Raw genomic sequence first — 20985 nt, forward strand, 5'->3', positions numbered from 1 at the left:
GATGTTGGCATTGCATGAACTTCATGGTTTAGGGATTCATATTCTTAATAAAATATCTCATTTTTATAATATATTTTTATTATAAAATTGAGTAAATAAAATAAAAAATGATTAAAAATATGATAAAATTAAAAATATAAACATAAAATATTTATTTTTCATTATCAATCAAGTTTTTAAAAATATTTCCCTCTTTCCCTCTTTTCTTTATCCGAATGCGACTCTTTCTATATCTAATTGATTTCTAAAGAAGATTAAACAGGTGTGAAATATAGCTAGTGGTAAAAACCTTTCTTAATAAAAGCTCATTAATAGTCAAAACATTAAAATTTAAAAATAAGATTATTTTAGTCTCCAACTTAAATATAACATTTGTTTGTACACATCTTTTTAATATCTTCAGTTTTTTTCTCACAATCTATTATCTTAATTTCAGTTCTTTGGTTAACTTCTCTCTTTTATTATTTTTTAATATTAATGTTTTTATTGGTTTTCTTTCAATGTTAATCAATTTAAAAAGTTTTATATGGTATCCCTTTAACATGATGGTAGTACCAAATCATTCCTAAATTTGAGAACATGATTTATAATGCGAAAGCCTTATAATAATTATGGTGTCATCTAAAGCCTAAACCATTTGATGATCAAATTGACATCATGTTAGTCTTATTCATTTATTTATTTTTCAAGTAGGCTTTTGATTGCGCTTGAAAGGCTTGGAGGGTTGCCTTAAAATTTTGCGTAATTAGAGATCATAATTGAGTAAATTGCAAGTGAACTTGATTTTCCTAACAATCAATAACCAACCAAACAAAAGTAGATCGATTGTTGCACAATGAACATACGAGTGAAAAAGTCGTGTTATCTAAGGTTGATTATCCAAGAACATTTTAACCAATTAGACCCATTTAATACATGAAGAGATTTCTACTCTAATGATTATCCTCATAAGACATTCTTGAATATATTTAACTAAACTCATATGTCAAGCCAAACTCTGAATATCCTATCAAATGATATTATGAATCCTTTATTTACTATTAGATTTTATTTAACAAATTTCACGGTGTCATATTTTACCTTTGAAAGCAATATTTCATAATTTAAGACATGATTAAAAATTTACTCAAACAATATACATAAATTTAGCAAATAACAAAACTTCCTTTATCATATGTATTTTATAATTTATGAAATGTGACTCACGCAATACAAGAAGTCGAATACTAATAAATTAAAACTTTCATCATTGTGCAAGACCACACACTTAACAAACAATTTTATTAGGGATATAACAATGAACAAAACAAAATGCATATGGAAATTTAACATGTGCTTAAATAAATAAATTCTATCAAATGAAGGAAATGATTAAAGGAAACATCATTGACAATTTCTCAAACATCATTAATAATTTCTCTTTCAAAGGGTGCATCTGTACTTCATCTCAAATAGAGCAGAACATAAAAGGAAATCCAGTGTACCTAAAAAAAATGATAAGAACAAAAGAAAATGATATCATTTAAATATAAATAATGTAAAAATTAGCAATAGTATTTATAGAATATATTATGAAGAACCAAAACATATTCTTAGTTCTGGTCCACCTCCATCCTATTAATATTTAATATTTTTTAAAATTAAAATTTCTTTAATCTTGTTTTTCAATTCCTTTATATTTGATTTATTATTCATTTGTATATTATTTGAAAACAATTTTTTTATTAATTTAAGAAATTTATTATTACATGTTAATAGTAAACATACAAAATATTATTCTTTATTTGATATTCATCTTGAAAGGTATACTTATCATAGATTTATATTATATCATTTGCATACTATACTAATTTGAATTAGCAAAGGTTTTTTTCATTATAAAAAGGTGTATTATTTAGTTAAATTAGATGAAAATAAAGGAAGTTAATTATTATGAATGTAAAAGGATAGAATATTTACAATTTTTTTAATCTATTAAAAATAAATCCTATAATGTTTTTTAATGAGGGTGATTTGATTGTATTTTGAAAGAATGATAGTTAATATCTTATATGAAATATATTTAAAATTAAATTTTAAATTAATTTAATAATTTGTTATTAAAAATTCATATAATCTTCATACTTTTTTATTTTTATAGAATATTTCTATCAATAATTTAAAAAAAAATAGTATAAGAAGAAATAAAAAGTATGGGAGAGAAAAATAAAAAGTATGGGAAAAAACTAACCTTCTCACAAAAGAGTACTACATTTTCCGCAGGTCTTCCATACTACAATCAATGATATGTAGTTCTTGAAGGTTTTGAATATTCATGAGTGTCATAAGAGAGGAAATATGTTTCATCCTATCATTCCCGTCTTCAATCCATCTCAGCCTAGGCAAGTTCTTCAATTTCAAGGTTTCTAACTTTGAGAGGATCTCAACATTTCCATAAATTTCTTGAAGAATAATCACATGCTCTAGGAGTTCATAATCTTGCGCATCTATCTTTTTTAAATTCTGGAAGTTGTGTATCAAAAGAGCTGGGACAAGATTGAGTAGACATGACATTCCTACACCCTTAAGATCTGTAGATTGAAGAAAGATTCAACTTGGGCACATTATAGAGCATCAACTTCTCTGTCTTAGGGAATGAAACCTATAACATGATACATGACATCATCAATTGGAAAGTTATAATAAATATAAATATATTTCTTAAATATAATTCATCAGCTTAAGATTATTCACATGTTTACTTTAATTATATTTATAAAAAAAATGAAAGGATGAGGGATTCTCATGCGGATGTCACAAATTATTTTTACTCATATAAATAATTTCTTATTTTAAATCATATACATTCTTTTATTTTTCTCTCATTAATAAATTCTTGTGAATGCCTTTTTTAAATTTCCTTTTTCTTTTAAAAGATTTTGATGATTTCACTCTTAAATTTATTTTGTATATATTCCTATTAACTTGACTTTTTTTTTCTTATTTAAAGTAAAATTATACTTATAATTTTTCGTTATTTAAATACTCATTCCTATTAATATTTAATGTGTTTAAAATTAAAATTTCTTTTAACCTTATTAATTTTTCAACTCCTTCATGTTTTATATATTATTTTTATTTATAATTATTATTTAAAGTGAAATGTTCAAATAATTTTAACATGGTGGAGTTTGGAAAGTGCTTGTGGGCCTACCCTAGTTTTTCTTTTGACTTATATCAATATAAAGTGGTGCAAATAATAATAATAATAATAATAATAATAAAACCAATGAAATTGGCTAATAAGCTTTAACATACCTTATGACTGAAAAATGAGTTTTCCGACCTTGCATTTGTACTCAAAGATGTGGAAGATGTTGTTTCTAACTCGGAACTGAAGTTGATGAGCTGTGGTAGATCATGGAGAATCAAGGTTCGCAATTTTGGGAATAGTTGCAAGTTGGTCCCAGCATGTCCATCTTCTTTTATTTCTGACTCCCTTTCATATGCGATTATTTGTTGCATGGCATCGCAGTATTCTATCGTCATTTCTTCAAGTTGGGAAAGGCCTCTAGCCGTGGAGAGCAAAAGGAGAAATTTCAATTTAGGACAAAAACGCACTTTTAGAGTTTTTAAGTTACCAAAAGACCCTATTGGAATTGGGCCATGCCATACTTCTTCGAAGTTTTTCAAATTCTGAAGAATCAATGACTTCAATAGAGGAAAGGCACCATGTTGCAACAACTGTTGATTCTTTGAATCCATGATGTATTGAATCTCAGGACTATCACCAACTTCGAGATGCTTTAGTTCAAGGAAACTCTCCCTATCTGATGGGTGAAGAACATATTTAGTACCACTTAATTGACTGAACCCTAGTTCTTCACTTCTCTCCAACAACTTGCTCATTCCATCCCCCAAATGTAAGCTTCTATTGACTTTCCAAAGCTTCAATGCTCTTTTGGTTCTCAACCACCCCCGAGTACCTATAAATATCCTATATCTTGTCAATTTCTCAAATAGAATGTCTTTTGGTAGCAACTTGGCATCTGGTATATATATCTCTAAAGTTGTCAAATGAGACAAATGATTTAGCTCGGATAAGCAAGCATTGCTTTCACCTTCAGTTGCCCATTGAGTAAACCTAGATTTCATGTACAAACATTCTAATCGAGACAAACTTGATAAGATATTTCGTGGAATTACTTCAAGCTTCTGGCAATGATTCAAATCCAAGAGTCTTAGATTGGTCAATCGCGACATTTCATTAGGCAATTGTTGGATTGTAGAACACTTCAAGCTAAGAACTTCTAGTTTCGTTAGCTTTCCAATTAGAGCAATGTCTCCCAACTCGCACCTATCCAGACGCAATGTTCGGAGATTTGCAAGGGAATCAAGTGATGATGGTAGTGTTGTAAAATGCATACGGGACAAATCCAAAACTTTGAGTTTTTTCATCCCTTCGAAAAATGTGTTCGGGATATTCAAGAGAGGATTGTTGTTCTGCAATAGAAAAAATTGAAGTTCCGGCCATACCAACTCTTGAGGAAGGTCATGCACAGCTTTGCAATGCAAAGAGATGAAAGCACACCTTTTGGATTCATCAGTCTCTGACCATTCTTCCAATCCAACATCTTCTCTGACTACAAATGGATGAGGATCCTTGGATGCAATTGCTCTGGCAACTTCACGAACAACACTGTGCATCCTCACAAACTTGTTATCAGCATCCATGAAAAGCAAACTTGAATCTATTTCTTCATCAAACATGTGTGTATCTTCATGACTGTCAAGTAACAAGCCTGAGGCTTTGAGGATTTCCACCAATGCAAGTAGTCTATTTCTTGCTTGCTCCAATGAGTCGATGCGGTCAAACAAATCCAGACCCATACCATATCGTAACAAGAGATCTAATGAAATATCACCATAGCCCAGCATCCCACAAAGTAAGAACAATGACTTAACGTCATCACCCTTCAAATGGGTGTAGCTCCACTCCAGACATGAGTAAACTTTCTTATCCACTGCTCTAATGTTTGTTGGTGCACAACTCCTAAGTTGTTCCAAGGCATTCTTCCATACAGCCACGGTCTCATCTTTTAATGCCTTGGCAATTGTTACAATTGCAATTGGTAGACCCTCACATTCTTTAACTACTTGAATGGCTATGGGTCGCAGTTCAAGATTCTCCTCCACGGAATCACCTACTGTCTTCTTAAAAAGACTCCAAGATTCTTCTGGTGGTAAATGTTCCACTGGAAAACATCTTTGTGCGCCCATGTCTTTGCATAATAGGTCTCCATCTCTCGAAGCCAACACTATTTTGCATTGTGTCTCATCACCTTTACAAGGAATTCCTACTTTCTCCAAATCAATTTCCGTCCAAATATCATCTAAGATAATAAGGATCTTCCCTTCTTTCATCAGTTCCTGCTTCAGTTCATCCGCTTTTTTAGATTCATCCTCCTCCCAAAGTGACAACTCCAACGCGTTCTCAATTTCTTGTTGAAGTTCCGCAATTCCTTCTTGACGTTTATCCGAGTCTCGAGTCCAGGATACATCCATATAGGCTTGTTTGGTGAACAACCACTGTTGCTTAGCTTGTTGAGCCACTTGTTTCAGCAGTGTTGTTTTGCCCACACCGGCCATGCCCCATACTCCAATCAAGTTGATATTGTCGTCTCTTAAGGCATCCATAATATCGTTCAGAGTGGAGGGTCTTGATTCTAGGAATGAAGCCTGTAGCAAAAACACAAGATAAGGCATCAATTGGAAAGTTGTGATGATAGGCATAAACATATTTCTTAAATATAATTCAATTCAATTCTGAAATAGTCTCTCGCATGTTCACTTGTGTTACATTATAAAATTTTCATTAGTGAAAGAAAAAGTAATTATCATTCTAAACAATTTCCCAAAAAATCAAATAACTATTATAATACTAATATCCTTCAAGAAATACAAGTCAAATGGGTTTCTGAACAAACTGTAAATAAAGTATGAATAATGAAAAAAAATATAAAAAAAAAATACAAAATCACAAAACTTACATCATTGATACAAAGAAAAAGCTTTTAACTTTTCTTTAAAAAAAAATGTTACGTTTATTTTGATATTAACAAAAAAATAACACATAATTTTCTTTTAAGAAAAAGAGTAAAAGAGAAAAACTATTTATATTAGAAAGGATGTATATGTATATGTATATGTATAATTTTCATGTAAAAAATAATATTCAAGATTGTATTTTTATATTTTAAAAAATAAATTTTATTATTTTAAAAGAATAATAATTACTCTCCTTATAAGAAATAAAGTATGACTTACTCTTTTTATTTTTAAAAATAAAAAATTACAAAAAAATTCTTTTTGAAAGTTTTGTAAAATAGATGTTAACAACAAAATAACACATTTTTTTTCCAAAGAAAAAAAGTAAAAGAGAAAAAAAAAAGTCCAAATTAAAAAAAAAAATGTACATATAGTATTTCCACATACTATATATTTATAGCTATTTATTAATTTTATAATATATTTTCCACGTATCCATGCTCTCCTCTACTATTCTCTATATGTATTTTGCCATTGAATTTTTAATTTTTTAAGAGGGAAAATATATTCTGTTACTTCATTTTGAAGAATTGTTTTGTCTTTAACGGATTATATCCATCAATTGGAAAATTGGGATAGAACATTTTGGGGAACTCCGGTAAATCAAGCATTAAAAATCGCCTAAACATAGAGAATTTATTGGGCTCCTCATAATACCCTTATGTTCTTTTATTATTATTTTCTGTTAAAACTAACAGAAAAGAGGGATGACTAAAACAAGGTCAGGCAAACAGGCCAACTACAATGCCAGCAAAGCAGTAGAAAATGGAAATAGGGTATATAGTTTTGGGAAGAGGTGGCATCTAGACAACTGCTTGCTTTTTGTTTCATACACACATTTCATATATTAAAATTACCCAATATTTCCGAGTGAAAATCTCTAGACTTGATTTATAACAAAAAAAATTTCAAAATTATTTTGACATAACTGGGATTAAATATTTGAATTTTTTTTATTATTTTCTAAGAAGTCGAATAATTTAAATGGGGTTTCATACAAAAAATTAAATAAAGTATAAATAATTAAAAATTAATCAAAACATACAAAATAAAATATAAAATTACAAAACTTACATAATTGATACAAAGAAAAAGTTCATAACTTTGTTTTTAGAAAAATATTACATTTATTTTGATGTTAACAACAAAATAACACATAATATTTTTTAAAAAAAAAACAAGAGTAAAAGGAGAAATGAGGTTCAAATTAAAAAGGACGTATATATATATAATTTATATGCAATAAATAATATCTAGGATTGTATTTTTATATTTTTTAAATGTTAAAATAAAGATAATAAAGGTAATTTGGTTGTTATTTTAAAAGAATGGTAGTTTAATATTTCAAGAATGTTGCATAACCGAAAAAAGAAAAAGAGAGAGACAACTAACCTTTTCATTGAAGAGCACTTCATCATTAATAGAAGTATTGACACCTCTTATGTCTTCCTTCCCACAATCAATGATACGTAACTCTTTGAGATTGTGAAAATTCTTGAACATTGAAGAAGACAAAACTAATTGAGGTAGTTTCTCAACCTTTAGGATTTTTAACTTTGGGAGGATCCCAAAATCTATCTCCTCCAATTTTGGAAGACTTTTTAGAACTATCTCCTCCAAATTAGGAGAAAGTGAAACCTACATAAGAAACACAATATAATACATGACATCATCAATTGTAAAATTGTAATAAATATAAAAATATTGGGTCAATATTGGAAAATATATTATTTTACCTCATTTTGAAGAATTGTTCTATCTTTATTGAATTATATCCATCAATCGGAGAATTATGATAGAATATTTTGGGGAAACTCCAGTAAATCAAGGATTAAAAATCGCCTTAACATAGAGAATTTATTGTGCCAGCATAATACCCTTATATTTTTTTATTATTTTTTTCTGTTAAAAATAACAGAAAAGAGGGACGACTAGAACAAGGTTAGGGTGAGAGGCCAAGTGCAGTGCCAGCAAAGCAGTAGAAAATGTAAATAGGGTATTTACTATTTAGTTTTGGGAAGAGGTGACATCTAAGACAACTGCTTCCTTTCTGTTTCATCTAGCATATGCACATTACATATATTAAAACTACCCAATATTTTCGGGTGAAAATCTCTCGACTTGATTTATAAAAAAAAATTTCAAAATTATTTTTACGTAACTAGCTTTAAAATATTTGAAAATTTTTTATTATTTTCTTTTATTTTTAAATATAAAAGGATTAAAATTTAGTTTATTTAACATAAAAGGACTGGTGATTAAAACTAATATTTCTAATCTCTTATTTGATGACAATTTTTTTCATTTTATAAAAATTAAAATACTATTTAAGCAAAAAAATTATTTTGTAAAATTAAAATAACATATAAATAATTATTATCAATAATTACTTAACTTATTAATATAATTGACAAAACCTTTATCTAATAAATGCATATAAGAAGATTGAATTAAACATACCAGAGCATGATAAATTTAAATAAAAAAACATCAAATCATTTTATTTTAAAAAAACCTTATTATTGTAAGAAGGTAGGAGATATACTTAAAATAAAATAAAAAATTAAATTTTAGAGCACAATAAAAAAAAACATATATTTTTTTTTGGTTTTTTCATTTGTTAAATAAAAAGTAATTTTTATTCTAAACAATTTCCCAAAAAAATCAAATAACTTGAGAAGACTTTCTAGAGTCAACTCTTCCAAATTAGGAGAGAATGAAATCTATATATAGAAACACAAAATACAATACATAGCATCATCAATTGTAAAAGTGTAATAAACATAAAAATATTGGGTTAATATAATTCATTAACTCTCAAATCATATACAAACTTTAATAATTTTCTTTTTAAATTTATTTTTCCTATTAAAATTTCAATAATTTCACTTTTAAATTCATTGCTATATTTATTTCTATTAACACTTAACCTTTTTTTTATTTAAATTAGAATGAAATTTACAATGTTTCCTTTTTGTTATGTTTCATATATTAATATTTAATGTTTTTAAAATTAAAAATTCCCTTTTTAACTTTATTCTTGTTTTCAACTCCTTTATATTTTATTTTTTATTCACTAGTTCTTTTTTTTTTTTGAAACTAAATAATAAAATTATTAACTTTGATGGTTATTTTAAGTCAAGATTAATTAGTCTTCTTATATGAAATAAAATATGTTTTGCTATTTTTTATTTTTATCTAACATCTTAACCCAATTTTCCCAAAAGTCATTAATTTTAACTCTTCTAAAATTTAAATAAAATATTATTATTTGAATTAAATTTTCACTAGTTCTCCTCATTTTTATATTATTTCTATTAACATTTATCCTTTTTAAATTAATTTTTCACATTAAAATTTTATTTTTTTCAACTCATTTGTAATTTACTTATTATTCACAATTTTTATTATTTAAAATCAAATTAATAAAATTATTATTCAAGATTAATGTATTCTTCTCATACTTTCTTTTTAAAAATATTTTTATAATATATCTCCCTAAATATTTCAAGTAGTATAAGAACAAACAAAAAATATGGGAAAAAACTAACCTTAGACAAAAGACATAGTTCTTCTACCCGTAGGATTCTTAAGTTTGGAAGGTTCCCAACATCCATCTCCATCAACTTGGGAAGTCGTTCTAGAACCAACTCGTCCAAATTAAGAGGGAATGAAACCTACATGAAAAACACAATATATAATACATGATATCATTAATGGTAAAAATGTGATAAATACAAAAATAATAGGTCAATATAATTCATTCACTCTCAAATCATATGCAAATTTTAATTATTTCCTTTTCAAATTTATTTTTTATATTAAGAATTTCAATAATTTCACTTTTAAATTCATTGTTATATTTATTTCTACTAACAAATTAACTTTTTTTTATTTAAATTAAAATGAAATTTACTATGTTTCCTTTTTATTATGTTTTTTCATATTAATATTTAATGTTTTTAAAATTAAAAATTCCTTTTTTAACTTTATTCTTGTTTTCAATTTCTTTTACATTTTATTTATGATCCACTAGTTATTTTTTTATTTTTTGAAACTAAATAATAAAATAATTAACTTTGATGGTTATTTTAAATCAAGATTAATTAGTCTTCTTATATGAAATAAAATATGTTTTGCTCTTTTTTATTTTCATCTAACATCTTAACCCAATTTTCCCAAAAGTCATTAATTTTAACTCTTCTAAAATTTAAATAAAATATTATTATTTGAATTAAATTTTCACTAGTTCTCCTCATTTTTATATTATTTCTATTAACATTTATCCTTTTTAAATTAATTTTTCACATTAAAATTTTATTTTTTTCAACTCATTTGTAATTTACTTATTATTCACAATTTTTATTATTTAAAATCAAATTAATAAAATTATTATTCAAGATTAATGTATTCTTCTCATACTTTCTTTTTAAAAATATTTTTATAATATATCTCCCTAAATATTTCAAGTAGTATAAGAACAAACAAAAAATATGGGAAAAAACTAACCTTAGACCAAAGACATAGTTCTTCTACCCGTAGGATTCTTAAGTTTGAAAGGTTCCCAACATCCATCTCCATCAACTTGGGAAGTCGTTCTAGAACCAACTCGTCCAAATTAAGAGGGAATGAAACCTACATGAAAAACACAATATATAATACATGATATCATTAATGGTAAAAATGTGATAAATACAAAAATAATAGGTCAATATAATTCATTCACTCTCAAATCATATGCAAATTTTAATTATTTCCTTTTCAAATTTATTTTTTATATTAAGAATTTCAATAATTTCACTTTTAAATTCATTGTTATATTTATTTCTACTAACAAATTAACTTTTTTTTATTTAAATTAAAATGAAATTTACTATGTTTCCTTTTTATTATGTTTTTTCATATTAATATTTAATGTTTTTAAAATTAAAAATTCCTTTTTTAACTTTATTCTTGTTTTCAATTTCTTTTACATTTTATTTATGATCCACTAGTTATTTTTTTATTTTTTGAAACTAAATAATAAAATTATTAACTTTGATGGTTATTTTAAATCAAGATTAATTAGTCTTCTTATATGAAATAAAATATGTTTTGCTCTTTTTTATTTTCATCTAACATTTTGACCCAATTTTCCCAAAAGTCATTAATTTTAACTCTTCTAAAATTTAAATAAAATATTATTATTTGAATTAAATTTTCACTAGTTCTCCTCATTTTTATATTATTTCTATTAACATTTATCCTTTTTAAATTAATTTTTCACATTAAAATTTTATTTTTTTCAACTCATTTGTAATTTACTTATTATTCACAATTTTTATTATTTAAAATCAAATTAATAAAATTATTATTCAAGATTAATGTATTCTTCTCATACTTTCTTTTTAAAAATATTTTTATAATATATCTCCCTAAATATTTCAAGTAGTATAAGAACAAACAAAAAATATGGGAAAAAACTAACCTTAGACAAAAGACATAGTTCTTCTACCCGTAGGATACTTAAGTTTGGAAGGTTCCCAACATCCATCTCCATCAACTTGGGAAGTCGTTCTAGAACCAACTCGTCCAAATTAAGAGGGAATGAAACCTACATGAAAAACACAATATATAATACATGATATCATTAATGGTAAAAATGTGATAAATACAAAAATAATAAGTCAATATAATTCATTCACTCTCAAATCATATGCAAATTTTAATTATTTCCTTTTCAAATTTATTTTTTATATTAAGAATTTCAATAATTTCACTTTTAAATTCATTGTTATATTTATTTCTACTAACAAATTAACTTTTTTTTATTTAAATTAAAATGAAATTTACTATGTTTCCTTTTTATTATGTTTTTTCATATTAATATTTAATGTTTTTAAAATTAAAAATTCCTTTTTTAACTTTATTCTTGTTTTCAATTTCTTTTACATTTTATTTATGATCCACTAGTTATTTTTTTATTTTTTGAAACTAAATAATAAAATTATTAACTTTGATGGTTATTTTAAATCAAGATTAATTAGTCTACTTATATGAAATAAAATATGTTTTGCTCTTTTTTATTTTCATCTAACATTTTGACCCAATTTTCCCAAAAGTCATTAATTTTAACTCTTCTAAAATTTAAATAAAATATTATTATTTGAATTAAATTTTCACTAGTTCTCCTCATTTTTATATTATTTCTATTAACATTTATCCTTTTTAAATTAATTTTTCACATTAAAATTTTATTTTTTTCAACTCATTTGTAATTTACTTATTATTCACAATTTTTATTATTTAAAATCAAATTAATAAAATTATTATTCAAGATTAATGTATTCTTCTCATACTTTCTTTTTAAAAATATTTTTATAATATATCTCCCTAAATATTTCAAGTAGTATAAGAACAAACAAAAAATATGGGAAAAAACTAACCTTAGACAAAAGACATAGTTCTTCTACCCGTAGGATACTTAAGTTTGGAAGGTTCCCAACATCCATCTCCATCAACTTGGGAAGTCGTTCTAGAACCAACTCGTCCAAATTAAGAGGGAATGAAACCTACATGAAAAACACAATATATAATACATGATATCATTAATGGTAAAAATGTGATAAATACAAAAATAATAAGTCAATATAATTCATTCACTCTCAAATCATATGCAAATTTTAATTATTTCCTTTTCAAATTTATTTTTTATATTAAGAATTTCAATAATTTCACTTTTAAATTCATTGTTATATTTATTTCTACTAACAAATTAACTTTTTTTTATTTAAATTAAAATGAAATTTACTATGTTTCCTTTTTATTATGTTTTTTCATATTAATATTTAATGTTTTTAAAATTAAAAATTCCTTTTTTAACTTTATTCTTGTTTTCAATTTCTTTTACATTTTATTTATGATCCACTAGTTATTTTTTTATTTTTTGAAACTAAATAATAAAATTATTAACTTTGATGGTTATTTTAAATCAAGATTAATTAGTCTTCTTATATGAAATAAAATATGTTTTGCTCTTTTTTATTTTCATCTAACATTTTAACCCAATTTTCCCAAAAGTCATTAATTTTAACTCTTCTAAAATTTAAATAAAATATTATTATTTGAATTAAATTTTCACTAGTTCTCCTCATTTTTATATTATTTCTATTAACATTTATCCTTTTTAAATTAATTTTTCACATTAAAATTTTATTTTTTTCAACTCATTTGTAATTTACTTATTATTCACAATTTTTATTATTTAAAATCAAATTAATAAAATTATTATTCAAGATTAATGTATTCTTCTCATACTTTCTTTTTAAAAATATTTTTATAATATATCTCCCTAAATATTTCAAGTAGTATAAGAACAAACAAAAAATATGGGAAAAAACTAACCTTAGACAAAAGACATAGTTCTTCTACCCGTAGGATTCTTAAGTTTGGAAGGTTCCCAACATCCATCTCCATCAACTTGGGAAGTCGTTCTAGAACCAACTCGTCCAAATCAAGAGGGAATGAAACCTACATGAAAAACACAATATATAATACATGATATCATTAATGGTAAAAATGTGATAAATACAAAAATAATAGGTCAATATAATTCATTCACTCTCAAATCATATGCAAATTTTAATTATTTCCTTTTCAAATTATTTTTTTCTATTAAGAATTTCAATAATTTCACTTTTAAATTCATTGTTATATTTATTTCTACTAACAGATTAACTTTTTTTTATTTAAATTAAAATGAAATTTACTATGTTTCCTTTTTATTATGTTTTTTCATATTAATATTTAATGTTTTTAAAATTAAAAATTCATTTTTTAACTTTATTCTTGTTTTCAATTTCTTTTACATTTTATTTATGATCCACTAGTTATTTTTTTATTTTTTGAAACTAAATAATAAAATTATTAACTTTGATGGTTATTTTAAATCAAGATTAATTAGTCTTCTTATATGAAATAAAATATGTTTTGCTCTTTTTTATTTTCATCTAACATCTTAACCCAATTTTCCCAAAAGTCATTAATTTTAACTCTTCTAAAATTTAAATAAAATATTATTATTTGAATTAAATTTTCACTAGTTCTCCTCATTTTTATATTATTTCTATTAACATTTATCCTTTTTAAATTAATTTTTCACATTAAAATTTTATTTTTTTCAACTCATTTGTAATTTACTTATTATTCACAATTTTTATTATTTAAAATCAAATTAATAAAATTATTATTCAAGATTAATGTATTCTTCTCATACTTTCTTTTTAAAAATATTTTTATAATATATCTCCCTAAATATTTCAAGTAGTATAAGAACAAACAAAAAATATGGGAAAAAACTAACCTTAGACAAAAGACATAGTTCTTCTACCCGTAGGATTCTTAAGTTTGGAAGGTTCCCAACATCCATCTCCATCAACTTGGGAAGTCTTTTTAGAACCAACTTCTCCAAATTAAGAGGGAATGAAACCTACAAGAAAAACACAATATATAATACATGATATCATCAATGGTAAAAATGTGATAAATACAAAAATAATAGGTCAATATAATTCATTCACTCTCAAATCATATGCAAATTTTAATTATTTCCTTTTCAAATTTATTTTTTCTACTAAGAATTTCAATAATTTCACTTTTAAATTCATTGTTATATTTATTTCTACTAACAAATTAACTTTTTTTTTTTTATTTAAATTAAAATGAAATTTACTATGTTTCCTTTTTATTATGTTTTTTATATTAATACTTAATGTTTTTAAAATTAAAAATTCTTTTTTTAACTTTATTCTTGTTTTCAATTTCTTTTACATTTTATTTATGATCCACTAGTTATTTTTTTATTTTTTGAAACTAAATAATAAAATTATTAACTTTGATGGTTATTTTAAATCAAGATTAATTAGTCTTCTTATATGAAATAAAATATGTTTTGCTCTTTTTTATTTTCATCTAACATCTTAACCCAATTTTCCCAAAAGTCATTAATTTTAACTCTTCTAAAATTTAAATAAAATATTATTATTTGAATTAAATTTTCACTAGTTCTCCTCATTTTTATATTATTTCTATTAACATTTATCCTTTTTAAATTAATTTTTCACATTAAAATTTTATTTTTTTCAACTCATTTGTAATTTACTTATTATTCACAATTTTTATTATTTAAAATCAAATTAATAAAATTATTATTCAAGATTAATGTATTCTTCTCATACTTTCTTTTTAAAAATATTTTTATAATATATCTCCCTAAATATTTCAAGTAGTATAAGAACAAACAAAAAATATGGGAAAAAACTAACCTTAGACAAAAGACATAGTTCTTCTAACCATAGGATTTTTAAGTTTGGAAGGTTCCCAACATCCATCTCCATCAACTTGGGAAGTCTTTTTAGAACCAACTTCTCCAAATTAAGAGGGAATGAAACCTACAAGAAAAACACAATATATAATACATGATATCATCAATGGTAAAAATGTGATAAATACAAAAATAATAGGTCAATATAATTCATTCACTCTCAAATCATATGCAAATTTTAATTATTTCCTTTTCAAATTTATTTTTTCTACTAAGAATTTCAATAATTTCACTTTTAAATTCATTGTTATATTTATTTCTACTAACAAATTAACTTTTTTTTTTATTTAAATTAAAATGAAATTTACTATGTTTCCTTTTTATTATGTTTTTTATATTAATACTTAATGTTTTTAAAATTAAAAATTCATTTTTTAACTTTATTCTTGTTTTCAACTCCTTTATATTTTATTTATGATCCACTAGTTTTTTTTTTTTTTGAAACTAATAAAATATGAAAAAATATATATATTTTAATTAGTCCCCTTGTATCAAATAAAATATTAATTTTTATGAATATATCCAAAATATCTCAATAGGCTTTTTATTCTTTTTACAATATAACGAGTAAGCGCATTGAATTTTTAATTTTTTTGAAAGAGAAAATATATTCTTTTAGCTCATTTTGAAGAATTGTTTCATCTTTAACGAATTATATCCATCCATAGAATATTTAGGGAAAACTCTGGTAAATCAAGGATTACAAATCGTTTAATACCCTTAAATTTTTTTTATTATTATTATTTTCCGTTAAAACTAACAGAAATGAGGGATGTTTAGGACAAGGTCAGGCCGAGAGGCCAAGTGCAGTGCCAACAAAGCAGTGGAATATTTTCCCAAACAATTTCCCAAAAAATCAAACAACTATTACAAAGAAATTTATTATTAAATCTTAATACTAAATATATAGAGATTCATTTTTATCTTCATTTTCCATCTAAAAATTATTAAATCTAATTTTACTTGACTATTTTTTTTATTAATCCTTTTTAATTTATTTATAAAACATTACTAATATTTTAAGGTTTTTTTATTCAATTTGGACATTTTCCAAATATCAAAGAGTATCTACAAATAAAATATTTTACTAAATTCTCTTCTCATCTTTATATTTTCTTCTTTTATTAATACACTTACAAGGTGGAATTTAGAATGTACATGTGTACCCAACCTAATTTTTCCTTTGATATATCTATTAAAAGAAGTGATGTGAAAAAAAATAATAAAACCATATAAATAAGGTATTAATTAAGCTTTAACATACCTTATAACTGAAAAACGGCATGTGAATATCAAGATTGCCTTGGGAACACATTCCTTGTGATGTCATTTCCAACTCAGAGTCGAAGTAGCCAAAGTTCATGAGCTCTGGTAGATCCTCAAGTTCCAAATATCGTAATTTAGGGAATGGTTGTAAGTTGGTCTCAACATGGTCATCTTCTTTTATTTCTGATTCTCTTTCATAGACAACTATTTGTTGTATGACATTGCAACTTTTTATCTTTATTTTTTCAAGTTGCAGAAGGCCTCTAGCCATGGAAAGTAAAAAGAGAAATTTCAATCCATGACATTTCTCCACATCCAGAGTTTTTAAGTTATCAAAAAACTTTACTGGAATTGGGCCACAACACACTTCTTCCAAGTTAATCAACTCATCAAGAATCAACGACTCTAATGAAGGAAACGCACCATGTTGTTGAACTCGTTGATCCTTCGAATCAATGACATATTGAATCTCTGGACTTGCACTAACGTGAAGATGCTTCAGCTTACAAAAACCCTCATCTAATTCATAGGGAATACTTTTAGTACCAATCAATTTCCTCAACGCTAGTTCTTCAGTCTTCTTAAATAACTTGCCAATTCCATCTCCCACATATAAGCTTCTATCAACCTCATTGAGCTTTAATGTTCTTGATGTTTTACAATATTCGTGGGACCTCCAATCGCCTATAAATATTGAATACTTTGTTAGCTTCTCGAAGAACGTGTATTCTTTTGGTAGCAACTTGATATCTGGTATATGTATATTCAACTCTAAAATTGTCAAATGAGACAAATGATTTAGCTCAGATAAAAAAACATTGCTTTCACCTTCAATCGCCCATCTTTTAAAATTAGATCTCATGTATAAACGTTCTAATCGAGACAAACTTGATAAGATATTCCGTGGGATAACTTCAAGGTTCCTGTAGTCGTTCAAGTCCAACAGCCTTAGATTGGTCAATTGCACCATTTCATTAGGCAATTGTTGGATTTGAGAACCCTTCAAGCTAAGAATTTGTAGTTTCGTTAGCTTTCCAATCATAGCAATGTCTACCAACGGCCACCAATCTAGACACAATGTTTGGAGATTTGCAAGGGAATCAAGTGATGAAGGTAGTGTTGTTAAACGCATCCAGGACCAATCTAAAACTTTGAGTCCTTTCATCCCTTCGAAAAATGTGTTCGGGACATTCAAAGAAGGATTGTTGCTGCGCAATAGACAAAATTTAAGTTGGGGACATACCAAGCATTTAGGAAGCTCATGGGCGGCTCTGCAATTCAAAGAGATGAAAGTGCAGCTTTTGGATTCATCAGTCTTTGACCATTCTTCCAATCGATCGTCTTCCCTTACTACAAATCGATGAGGGTCCTTGGATGCAATTGCTCTGGCGACTTGACGAACAACGTCATGCATTCTGACATAAGCATCATAGTTACTTTCTAGCAATAAACTTGAGGCTTTGAGGTCGTTGATCAACGTATGCAGTCTATCCCTGGCTTCTTCCAATGCATTGATGTTTTGAAACAAATCGAGGCCCACAACATATTTGAACAAGTTATCAATTGGAGTATCCCCATAATCCATCAAACCGCAAAGCAAGAACAATGACTTAACTTCCTCACCATATAAATAATTGTAGCTCAACTCTAGAGTGAGGAAGATTTTTGCTTCAATTCCTTTAACAGTGGTCTCAATAGATCGTGTGAGTTGTCGTAGGGCATCCCTCCATGCAGTCGGATCCTTCCCTTTTAATGCCTTTGCAACTGTAACAATTGCAATAGGCAAACCCCCGCATTTTTTAAGCACCTCCTCTGCTGTAGGTTGCAAATCAGGTTTCTCAATTGAATCACTTGTCAATTTTTTAAATAAACTCCATGCTTCTCCTGGCGGCAAATGTTCAACTACAAAATTCTCTTGGGTGCCCATCTCATTAGACAAAACGTCAAGCTCTCTAGAAGTCAGCACCATTTTCAACCCTTTATGATCCGAAGGAATCCCTACGTCCTTCAAATTAAGGCCCGCCCAAAGATCATCTAAAATTATGAGAAGCTTCTTCTCTTGTGTCAACCTCTGACTAAGCCGCCCTGCTCTTCCGGTTTCGCTCTCCTCCTCAAATTTCAAACCTAACGCATCTGCAATCTGTGCTTGGATTTTCTTCAAGTCCACAGTTTGGGATACATATGCCATCACTACTCTGTCAAATAACTTCTGTTGCTTAGCTCGTGCAGCTACTTGTTCTACCAGCGTGGTTTTGCCCACACCGCCCATTCCCCTTACCCCAATCATGCTGTTCTTATCATCTCTCAATGCATCCATTATTTCATTCAAAATTGATGTTCTTGATTCAAAAGGGTCATCATTTTTATAAGTCACGTTCGGGGCGGGGGCACTATATGATACGCCATCGGGGAAATTGCGGTGTTCTCTGATTTCAGCAATAACCTGCGCCTTCTTGTTTGCTTCTCTGCCTAGCTGGTAACGTGACATGAGATTAGGACACCACCCATTGAAACAGCTCTTGGTTCTGTTCTTTTCATCTTCCATGAATGTCTTTGCCTCCCGTGTCTTCTTGTCTGCCCGAGTCTGCCAGTCTTCAACACTAGGTCTGATTTCATCCCCTCTTCTCTTAGCTTCATCGACAGTTATCTGAAGGTCATCCTTTACATGCCCCAACTCCTGAACCTCCTTGTTGAGATCATCCAAGTGGCTGCGGTAGCAAAACAGATAACTAAGCTGGCGTCCAATTGGAGCAACCAAGTACTCTGAAACTTTTGCAACAACGGCACTAACGATCTCTGTCATTTCGTCTCAGTTGGATTTTTTTTTTTTTTTTTGGGAAAACAGAAGGGAAATGAGGAAAAAACAGAAACAACTGAAAGCAGGAACAAGAGGAAACTAAACTAAGAGAGTGGAAGAAATGGACGGGGCAGAGAGACGGGTCACCAAGAAAATGAAAAGCAGAATCAGAAGTGAATATGAGTGAAGCTAAAAAAGAAGTAGGGAGTGAAGAGGTGGAGAAAGCTCAAGGAATGCGTACAATTTGATTCAGTGTGACAAAACACAAGCAAAAAGCAAGCAGATCCCTGATGTAAGGCTGAATTTAGATTACCCGACTATGAAGACAGATGAGAATTTTTTTTTTTTTCTTTTTTTGAGAATTTGGTTTTGTCGGAAAACAGATGGGAACCGATGAGAAAATAAGAGGAAAATAAGAAGAGAGTAGAGGAAATGAAAATAAACAAGGAAATGAAGGGAGGAGAGTTTCTGTTCCAAACAGAGATGTGGTGAAGGGATCAGAGGTGTCTGTGAGTGAAGTTAGCAATGGATGATAAAATGGCAAAGGTGTAGAAAGTGAAGAGATGGAGAAAGTTCAAGGAATGCTTGTAATTTGATTCAGTGCGACACAAAGAGAACAAGGAAAGACGGTGTTTTGGAAGCAAAAAAGCAGCAGATCCCTGATGTAAGGCTGAATGTGAAGACTGAAGAGGCGATTAGAGTTGTAGGTAAGAGAGAGAGTAGTAGCAGCAGCAGGGTTCCAAGCAGAGAGAGATGAGACCACACCACGAAAATTGATTAATGATTTGAGTGTATTTAGGCATTTTTAACAAAAACAAATATTTTTCAGCCTTGGATTCCAATGGCCGGCAGCATGGATTATTATATTAGCTTAAAAAATATTTTTAACTTTTTAAATACTTAAATGATAGATATTTTTAGGTATTAAAAAAATTAGAGATGCTTATTAATTTATACAATATTTTTGTAATTTTTCTTTTTTACTATTAACGCTTTTAAAGAGAATGGCTAATGACTATATTTTTGGCATAAAAATGAAATGTAAATTAAAGCAAGATGGATTCCTTTACACAAATCCCCTACTATTATTATTATTATTATTATTATTGTGGGACCCATGTATATGCAAGTACATGAGTTTTGACCAGGGATTGAAAAATCGGGATATATCGCCGATATTTCGGAGAAATATCGGATATCGGGCGGCACCGAAACGATAATCATCACCGATTATCGATCAACAAAAAAATCGGTAAAAAATCGGCAAAATCGTCGATATATCGGCGAAATATCGGTGCAGCACCGATAAATCGGCGAAAAATCGCGAGTGGAGCCACGCGCGGAGAAGCCGGAGGAGGAACCCAAAAAATCGGCGATTTTTTTGCATCTTCAATGATTTTGATCTGATGGCCAATTTTGAATTTTTGAGGATTTGATGGCCCAGATTTCACCCGTGTATTTGTAAAGGCCTCCA

General features: G+C 27.1%; 1 protein-coding gene across 3 annotated transcripts; it reads right to left on the reverse strand.

Moving 5' to 3' along the window:
- Positions 1 to 1153: 1153 nt before the first annotated feature.
- Positions 1154 to 20304, reverse strand: LOC104881433 (uncharacterized). Of its 3 annotated transcripts, none has more exons than XM_059742369.1 (12): positions 16713 to 20304; positions 15390 to 15515; positions 14429 to 14554; positions 13471 to 13596; positions 12513 to 12638; positions 11555 to 11680; positions 10597 to 10722; positions 9639 to 9764; positions 7480 to 7725; positions 3298 to 5718; positions 2231 to 2570; positions 1154 to 1484 (listed from the first exon to the last, which is right to left on the reverse strand). In XM_059742369.1, exons 1-11 carry the CDS (start codon positions 19515 to 19517, stop codon positions 2556 to 2558), a joined length of 6369 nt encoding a protein of 2122 aa, XP_059598352.1. In that variant the 5' UTR covers positions 19518 to 20304; the 3' UTR covers positions 1154 to 1484; positions 2231 to 2555. The 3 variants fall into 3 exon arrangements, with proteins under 3 accessions (XP_059598352.1, XP_059598350.1, XP_059598351.1); XM_059742367.1 differs by having other exon boundaries at positions 2231 to 2641; XM_059742368.1 differs by lacking the exon at positions 2231 to 2570.
- Positions 20305 to 20985: the final 681 nt, after the last annotated feature.

The sequence above is a fragment of the Vitis vinifera genome, chromosome 14 (genome assembly GCF_030704535.1).
Source record: "Vitis vinifera cultivar Pinot Noir 40024 chromosome 14, ASM3070453v1".
Taxonomy (NCBI): domain Eukaryota; kingdom Viridiplantae; phylum Streptophyta; class Magnoliopsida; order Vitales; family Vitaceae; genus Vitis; species Vitis vinifera.